This window comes from Penaeus monodon, chromosome 3 (assembly GCF_015228065.2).
Source record: "Penaeus monodon isolate SGIC_2016 chromosome 3, NSTDA_Pmon_1, whole genome shotgun sequence".
NCBI classification, from domain to species: domain Eukaryota; kingdom Metazoa; phylum Arthropoda; class Malacostraca; order Decapoda; family Penaeidae; genus Penaeus; species Penaeus monodon.
In genome coordinates, this window is record NC_051388.1 from 24700467 (window position 1) to 24710466 (window position 10000).

The window sequence follows — 10000 nt, forward strand, 5'->3', positions numbered from 1 at the left end:
ACTTGGAAAGTCTTCTGAACATGTTAACAAAAAGGGGGACATTGGATCTCCAAAGCCCAAAAATATCTCCTAATTGCAATCAAATGGGTGGAGGAGTGACCTGCTTTCTGACATACACAGCTTAAGCCTATGTAACTGGGGTTCAAGCATGCATCTCACAAGGTTAATGTTAATATCAACTACATTCTTAACAGCATTTCTCTTTACAACTATATCTAATCACACAAACATAATTACCTAATAACAAGGAATACAACATACTGAAAATAAAATTGCTGACTACACCATTCACATATGGCAAATGGTTCACAAAGCACAAACATCTCCTAATTTGAATGCCAGCAATCATTAACAGTTGCTGGATGCTGTCTCATTAAGATCACTAACAAAAATATTAAAAGACCATAACCTACTCTTTGTGCTTTTTTGAGCACTGGAAACTGTCCCTTAGAACTTATCAGGAGATAATCATCACTAATAAAATGTTGTCAAATAATCAGGGTCTTCAGTTTGATCTTAGCTTTGGTATTATGAAACAAACATATTTTTGACTTAATGAAGAGCTGCATAATCCTATCCAAATCACAGTGGGTCTGATGAAACAATGCATGTGGTATATCAGAGGCATTTTGTATTCACATCAATTGAGGTGGTTTTCCGCCAGGTGATAAATGAAACATGCTCCAAAATACATATTAGTTTTATAAACACCTAGGTCGACCTCCAGCTCATTCCTCCACCCGTCTTGCATATTAGGAAAAGTCGCCACAGTTTGGAACTTCTACAGTGGACATCTTTCCAGCATGTCATGGAGTGTTACAAGTCAAAAGTCTAACTATCCACAACCTTATTTGAAAGTTCTTTGAAAAAAAAGTGATATCTAAAATAAATCATGGAGTATTGGTAAGGATATTTATGATCTTGATATCATGTCCATCAAGGTTACAAATATGATCTAGAGAGCAAAGTCTTTGATTCCTTTGTCAATCTATAAATTAAACTTTGTTTTGAAAACAAATGGCACAACATATATAAAATCAATTTCATATTCAGCTGATTCAAATTAATGAAAAGAACATAGTAGAATGTTCTCTTAATTTTCAAAAAAGAAAGTTACCATCAACTTCCTTCAGACACTGCCCTGAATTAAATACATGTAATTAATAATCTCGGCTTGAAAGTATACCCTCATAAAATCAAAACATGGGGTAAAAAGGAAAAAAATATTGATAAACTTCTTCAGCTCAGATCTTACAATGAAAAAAAAACTGCAAAAAAGGCCTCTGAAATTGAGCTTCAATTTCAAACTTGCCAGCAACAAGCATCTCCAACTCAACACATTGCTTGATGTCAACTTCTTTTCTTGTGCTTTTATCACCTCTAAATCAAGAGTATGGCTTTAAGTATACGTGTATGTGTTCTCCACAGCACGTCCTGTTGACCCACCTGAATTGCTTTGTTCATACTGCAGTCTTTCTAACGCTGCAGTTGTCATGCGTACAGATCCACCATGAGTAGTGACCTGCAAAATTCATAAAAATTATTTATTCTAGGTTATTTACATCTATTTGGTATTGGTCTACTAATATATCAATAAAAACAAAGAAGTCATTAAAGCAATACTAATAATGTTTACAGTATCATGAAAAATCCTACATCTCAATCAAAAACTACTTTTACACACACGCACAAAAAATCACCTCTCTGGTATCAGGCAGATTGGGTGCCCTGCGGTCAGTCCCCGCTTGGCCTGTCCCCTGGTTCCGCGCCGAATAGTCTGCCGCAATGACAAACTCAGAAAGTGTGACATCCGAAGTGCCGCCAGACTCCAATGGGATGTGGTTGTCACGGAAGTACTCGAGCAGGTCAAATATGGTTGCAAAGGAGAGGTGTTGCACGCGACATGCACCATCTGGATTAATGGTCATCCTAAGATGCTGTAAGAGGTAATGGGGTTGTCACTCAGGTTGAAGGTTGCACAACAAGCAAGATCACATTAGGAGGATTTTAAACTGTGCTTTTACTCTCAGTGATCTAGGGTCTTTATCAATCTATGTTAGATGAGCTGGAAAATATATCTTGATATTAGCAGTTCTTATTATATTCTTGTTTAAATAGATTTTCCTAAGAGGAAAATTACATTTACTAAAACAGACTTCATTAAAAATACTCAAATTCACAAAATGTGACCCAGCACCACCAAATGAGCCTGAAGTTGCCAGGTGAAGTTTTCCAGCTGATGGCACCACTGCATTTTACAGAAAATCAGATGGCACTCCTGCATTTTACAGAGCATCAGCTTTCCAACAGTACCCAGATGAAATGAATCGGATGAGTAGTTTAGGAGGCAGAATGTTAAGAAATGTGGGAAATTTTCTAGTCACAATCTTCTGATAAAGGAAGTTAAAGTTTTACTTCACAGTTAGAACAATGCATGATAGGAACACCTTTGCAATGTACATGTAAAGTTCACACAGATCAGAAATTAGGTAGAGAGTTTTATTGTAAATATTGTCACAATGCCACACTGTCCCATTTCCAACAAGTCAGGTTTATAAATTAACATTATGATTGAATCATAGAATCAGATACCCTTACCATTCCCTCACCAAGAAAGTTCAGCCATAGATGTTATCATAAATTCATCATAAATAAACTATTGTAATAATCACACATCAAGATGTTAAAGTGCTTTTTCAAGCCTTTTCTACATACCAGAGCCTTGCAACTTTTGACTCATTTGGCAGTGCCATGTCACAAATAATCATCTAATGTAAACAATAAAAAGCACATAATCTACAATAAATAATGTATCATTGTAAAAATCACCTTTTCCATTATATGCAGGTAAATATAGACTCTTAGACACAGAGAAACACCATGAAAACAATCTTATAGGCACAGACAAAAGTCATTTATTTGTGTAAAAATTCTACATATGTACATGTACACACAAACTTACACAAATTACATATACACTACTCACATACACAAATAACAGGTACACATCCAATAATTATTTTTACCTAATACTACATTTAGATCCCACTTCCAGTTTACTAGCATTACCACTTACCTTTGCTCTTCCCTGGTAGTTGAAGGTAAGGACATACTCCCCCTTGCGCGTCTCACTTTGTCTCACGAGGAATACCCCATGGCCAGCCACAGCCTCCTGGAGGACAGCTGAGGCGGCATCACAGCGGGACAAAGTGCCATGGAACCAGGGATAGTCCCGGAGGCTTGAGTAAAAGTCCACATCCGTAGGTATGTTGACTAGGGGGTAAGGGAGAAGTGTTTTAGCAAAGGTTGGATGAGGGAACAAGGTGTACTATTTCTTCCAATTTCCAACTCTTGAAAAAGTGTTCAAATGGCAAACTGAGAAGCATCTGAAGTGTGTTAAAGGAAGCACTGGTGATGTTTGGTTAACATCTTACTGCACTTTTGTTAATTAGTTACATTCCATGAAACTGAGGGCAGGGTGGAAAAGGAAGAGGCATAAGAAGGAGGCAGAGAGAAGGTATAGGGGTATGAGGGAAAGAGAAGAAGAGGGAGAAGATGGGGGTCAAAAAGGATAATTGAATATATATGTAATCTTAGAGTAAGTTGTTTTAAAGAGTTACTTGCCTTCTGGTATTCTTTCCACATTTTTATCAGTAAAATATAATCTTATAAAGGGATTAAAAACACTCCTCTTTTCCACACACTTCTTTCCTTCTAATTTCCACTAAGCACACAAAATACTGTAGAAAAACACTCTATAGAAGAACTGTTGCATAATGAAGTAAGGTCTATTATGGTACAGTACAACAAAGCATGATATGGTTTGGTATACTGATATTTTCCTTGGAATTATATGACAATACTAAGTAAGTTATCCAACAATATATCTGATAATGTCATGGTGAGATTGAATCAGGCAGGACCAAGTAGCACAAAGACAGCTCAACAAAATCACCTTGACTCATTAAATAATCAAATGAGAGTTGGAAACAACTGCTGGTATTTTAAAACTAAGATCTTAAAACTGCTCTGCACTTAGAAATTTATATACTGAGACAAAATGGAAAGTGGCTCCAAGGTATCACCATTGTTTTTAGACATGCAATGGTAATGGTTCTGAAAGTAGCTATGAGCCATTCTCTTGTGACAGCAGTTAGCAGTTGTTCTGGTTATATGAATTAATAACTGATTCAAGACAAAGTGAGTCATGCAAGGTGTCAAAACCATTGCCTGTTTCAGTAATGTAAAAGGGAAACCTAATCAATCAGTTGTATTGTCCAACAATTTACAGAGAGATACTACATTCCAGATTTCTTTCCATCAAAATGTATATGCCATGACATGTCCTACGGTTAAAAAAGGAACAGAAAAAATATAGTTTTACCTGCCACTCTCAGTTTCAGAAAAAATCACAGATAAAAAGACAAAAAAAATCTACAGATGTGATCGAATATCAAGTGCATGAGAAAAAGAAACACTGTGTAAGTCAGTAGTTCTTCCCAACTCTTACAACAATCATTCAACCAAAAAGACATTCATTCTTTTTTTTTTTTCTTAAAAAAGCACTTGTTTCTTCTCAAAAATATTTCACACCATGGGGCTTCCTCCACGTCTTACACAAACATCTTCCACCAAACTCCTATATTCATGTAACAGCCTCAGCTGAGGGCCTACCCATAAAAATAAATGAAATCCGTATTCTGGATTATTAAATATATGAGTTTAATATTACTTAGGAAATAATAATTTTAATGAAATTAAATAAAAGAAAACAATACAAGCAAATCATACATATTAACCCAATGCACTATTACTGGAACCTAAACAACAACAACAACAACAACAACAACAACAACAACAACAACAACAACAACAACAACAACAACAACAACAACAACAACAACAACAACAACTTAGCCTTAGCAGATTTTAGCACAAAATCTTACAGTTGTACAGATCCTGACTTTTTTCACTCTCTCCAATACTGTCTCCAATGATATTTCCAATGCACTTTTTTATAAAGTTTGTTTTGCAAACAAATGATATTGGGATTTGTCTTGATAGAATACCATCACTATGATTTCTTTTCTTTTAGTTTAGTTTTCCATTAAAGTTAGTATCAAATATTTCTCCATTACACTGTAAAAACATGTTTCAATTCTTTTTCTTTTATGCTGCAAAGAATTTTCCAAAATAACCAAACAATTTCTTCAAATCAAGAGGTTACAATTTGTGAATTTTTACTCATTTTTTATGTACAAACATAACAAACCTGAAACTTGCTTTTCTGCTTCTATAACAGTGGTAGTTCATAGCTTAAATGAGGATATGACAAAAAAATTCTGCCTAAAATTAATACAATATCAACCACAAAATATGGCAAACACAAAGGATATATAGCCTATGATTCCAAACCTACATAGTAAGACAAAATCAATAAAAATAATAACAAAAAAAAAATAATAATAAATAATAATAATTATAATAATAATAATAATAATAATAATAATAATAATAATAATAATAATAATAATAATAACAATAATAATAATAATAATTATTATTATTATTATTATTATTATTATTATTATTATTATAAAAACAATAGCAATATAGTTATGAAGGTAATCATTAACTTGGAACAAAATCAAAGGAAAGGCTACTGATACTCACCATTTTCCTCATTGGAGTAATCACCCAGACCATTCTGAGATCTTGTGTGTGTTGTGAGATTGTTCTGTCTTGCTACAATGCCACTTGCCTGCAGGTTTCATGGAGAGAAATGTCAAAGTTAAACCAACAACACAACAATAAAATTGTGATGGACTACCATCTTATTTATATGAACTGAATAACATGTATGACCTTTCAAAATATAACTCTGGTATAATCACAGTTCACTCATTGTAATGGAAGATTTCCACTGTCATTATACTGGTAAGCTATCACAGGTATAATTCTTTTCCAGGGATTGCCCATAGAGATTAACCATTACAAAAGTGTTTTTAATGTGTAACAACCTTCCATTACACAAGTAATCACATATGTTCAATATTATGATAATGCTTAAACTTATATGAAACAATACCTATAAAGAATATCAAAGAATAAGTCATAAGAGGAAGACTACAATACAAAAAATTATAACAGCATCTATACTGATAAAATAAAAAAAGTTTTCCTGCCTGCTGTGAGATGGGTGAGGTAGTGCCTGGAATTCTGGGAGGCAAGTCTGGTGGGTGCTCTGGTCGGGCCTCTGCAGTCTCCCCTCCTCCACCACTGCCACCACCACTGCCACCTCCTCCTCCACCTCCGCTTCCTCCTCCTCCCCCTCCCCCTCCTCCACTTCCTCCTCCTCCCCCTCCACCTCCAGGGACTGCAGCTGATAGGGACTGTGAAGACTCATTCTTCACGCTGTACATTGCAGGCCGCAGTTCATAATTCTTTGACCTATGTGAAAGAGATATTATAGATGTATCATTAATACACATAAAATATAATCCTTGCCATTATTTGCTCAATTCCTCAATAGCTAACTAACATGATAGCAGTTACAAAAAACTCTAAACTTATCAAAGAATTCCAGATACAATGAAAGGACATCTTACGTCAAAACAAATACACTATAACAATAATTAAATAAATAATCATTAATGAAACCATTTAAATCAAAAGCTAAGAAATATTTATATAACATACCATTACTAAAGCAGTAACTGATATCACTCTTTCATGTAATGTAAACATTTACATTCTCTAAAACTTATTTCAGCATATCTTTGGGAATAAAAGATTATCTAAAAAAGAAATAAACCACATCACATCAACAGCTGATTCTTTTTCAACTCATTTCCTTTGAAGAGAATAAAATCAGTAATTAACACACACACACACACAAAATAAAGGAAACCGAAACCACACAAGCCCTTACTGTTCTTTTTCATTTGAGCAGCAGTAAGCTACAATGGTAGTAAGCCATGTTTTCATGTCTTCCTGATCCTGAGCCTCAACTACCCACTCATTCCCGCTATCCGCCTGGAAAAGAGAACACTTGATCATGACCATCGGCTAAAACTGCAACTATCATTCTATTATTCATCTGTACTGTATTAGGTAAGGTTTCTTCTTACCCCTTGCATTATAAACTTTCATGTACAGAATCTAAAAACTTGCCCAAAGATGTATTTTATCTAAAAATTAGTTTTCATGATTATAGATATATCTGTGTCTTACATTATTACTTTTTTTAAATGGAATATTCTACCATTCTATATCATAACATCGTGCAATGTTAGATCTTTCATATTATATAAAGCAAACTAAGCTACACATGAGCAGAATCCATTCATCTGCACAGGCAATCAGTCTATAAGTTTTATTGCTGACTGTACTAGTGGCTGCCTCTAGCCACTGCCAGATCTCAGTGGCAAAGACAGGTCAACATTTAACTTTTAAAAAAACTATTTATGGTAAAATATCTGTTACTAGACTTCAGTGATCCAGAGATTCCTATGGATCCTGATGATATCAGATCTGTTCCAAAAATTGATACAATTTCCTTCCTTCTTTGCCATGCAGCAATTTCCGCATTATGTACTTTGGTTGAGAGGCAATGATAAATTTCTCAAGAAGTGTTAGCAATCACTTGGTTAATGCCAAACTACACAAGAGTGGTCCGAAACATCAAGGGCAGGTCGGGTCGGATCTTGCTGGCAGGGTGTACAGTAGGTCAGGCAGGGTTAGGATGTAAGGTGAAGGTGAAGTAGAGGGATTGGAGATACCCAGTTCAGATTAGGTCATATGGCCCCGTCAGGTAGGATTAGCCATCTGTAGATGTTAAGCTCATTGTGAAAGTGACAAAAAATATTAGTTGTTTGTTTGTTTGTTTATGTTCAACTCACTTAATATAATAGTATTTCTATGCCAATATTTGCCAAAAATATATATATATTCCCTACCACTTTGGTATGTCTCTGAAACTGATCAAATCCAGTGGCTTGCAAGGAGGTATTGAAGAATAGAGTATACAAATTTCATCATCATAGTATAGACCATTCTCTGATCCCCTCCTGAAAAATGAATAAAAACATGTGATTCAGTCCTACTCACCTTGATAACAAATGTGTTTCTCAAGTCAGGCATTTCTAGGTCTGTCGTCTCTCTTGCTTCATTGATTGATATGCAAAATACACCAGTACGAGGCTTCATACTCTGAAAAGGGAGGATCAATGATTATTTTGCAATATCTGAATTATTTTCCAGCATCTAATACCCTTATTGTAATTGTATAAGACATGTTACCATTTACATTATCAATCAATAATCTGATACACAGCAAATTCAGATGCAAAGTAGAAGTACAGAGAAATGAGGCATGAGCAATGGTAATGCAAAGAAACATTAGAAGTGTTAACAAATGAACTGTCTTCCTTTCTATTTACCTATGCTTGATATATTCAGAAATTTTGTCCATAGTTAGCCCAGTCCTAATCAATACATTAACTGATAATAAAAGCCATACCTTACAGATAATGATATATCCAGTGCTTTATGAATAAGTACTGCTAGTAAGACTTGGGTGGTACTCTTCTTCACCTATCCAGCTTCTTCACATTCTCATTTTTTGTTTAAGTATCAGTATTGGATTTTGTAATCACATTTACAAAGACACACAGCATTTCTATTGTCTTTTATGGGTATGATTTTAATGCTGTTAGTACAATGTCAAACTAAAGTTCTGAGATCCCCTAAAGAAATATCTTTCTATGCTAGTACATCAAACCCAAGTTTAAAGATCCCCCAAAGAAACATCTTTCTATGCCATCTCCATTATAAATTATTTTCTTAAAATCTAAGAGAAGAATAAACTCTCTTCTTCATAAAGAAAAAATGCTTAAAAAAATGCTATATGATTACTGTGGTTATGGAACACCCAAGTCAACTCTAAAAACTTGTTTGTAGCCTTTTTACACCAATATACTGACCCTCACATCAGGAACAAAGAGTCACAGACATAAATACAATTTTGGCTTGTTTACCCTATAATTTCCATAATATACTGATATTCATCATTCATCATCATTGGGGAGCTAATGCATAGCTGCAACCATTCTTGGTTTCCACCTACGAGGGTCCCAGCCCATCTCTAGCTCTTCATGACAGGTTTGATCAATCTGCCAAAGCCACGACTTCCTAGGTCATCCCACAGGTTTCCTCCACCCAGGGTTGTCACAAACAGAGACAAACTGGTGGGCAGGATCATCCTGTGGGAAACAAGCCAGATGGTTGTATTGCCTGAGTTGGCGATCGCGGATTGTGCAAGTAACAGGTCGTGTATCAGTCTCATGGTGCAACCGTTGGCTGGACACATGGTCCCATCAACTGTACCTCATGATCCAGCGCAAGGATCTGTTAAACTAACCCATAAAGACTGTAAGAAGTATTACGTAAAACTGCATTCTCTTCCTTGCTTTATATTAATGTGAATAAATATATACACAAAAAGTCTATATTGTTTACCAGCAAACAAATGTTTCTAAAAAGTACTATCAATCAAATGTAATAGGGTAGATACATGGGTAGGAATTGCCTTGGAATAACAGACCATTCCATGGTGAGAGAAGAAAAACAAGAATACAAATTGCAGAATTCATATACATGTACCAAAAACTGAAAGTATATGAGAACAGTACATGTCTACTTTCCAGCTACCAAAACCAGCTGATGCTGCTGGATCAGTGCAGTCAACCATCCACTTTCACCACCCCTGATTCCTTTGCAAGAAACCTGGTTGAAAATTGAAATAAGATGGCTGTTGTAAAAGGTGATGATCCTTTCTTTTCTACCTATACATAGCCCAACCCTCATTGCCATCACCTCTGCCATATGCAGGTGGCTCCCATCGAAACTCATGTGGTGAGAGCAATAATTACACCATTTTCACATCATCTAACTTTTGCATTTCATTTATGTATTAACTTTTCTTATTGAAAAAAAAAAC

The 10000-nt window shown here is 35.2% G+C and overlaps 1 protein-coding gene across 1 annotated transcript in view; it reads right to left on the reverse strand.

The window, feature by feature from the left end:
- Positions 1-10000, reverse strand: part of LOC119585711 (SH2B adapter protein 2-like) — a 14405-nt gene that overhangs the window by 2609 nt on the left and 1796 nt on the right. The window contains exons 2-9 of the mRNA XM_037934400.1: positions 8110-8211; positions 6932-7035; positions 6073-6450; positions 5936-6020; positions 5674-5761; positions 3077-3273; positions 1701-1937; positions 1-1522 (exon numbers count right to left, since the gene is read on the reverse strand). The exon at positions 1-1522 is cut by the window's left edge and continues 2609 nt beyond it. Of these exons, the coding sequence (XP_037790328.1) occupies positions 1400-1522; positions 1701-1937; positions 3077-3273; positions 5674-5761; positions 5936-6020; positions 6073-6450; positions 6932-7035; positions 8110-8211 (1314 nt within the window). The 3' untranslated portion in view covers positions 1-1399. The remainder of the gene's footprint in view (positions 1523-1700; positions 1938-3076; positions 3274-5673; positions 5762-5935; positions 6021-6072; positions 6451-6931; positions 7036-8109; positions 8212-10000) is intronic.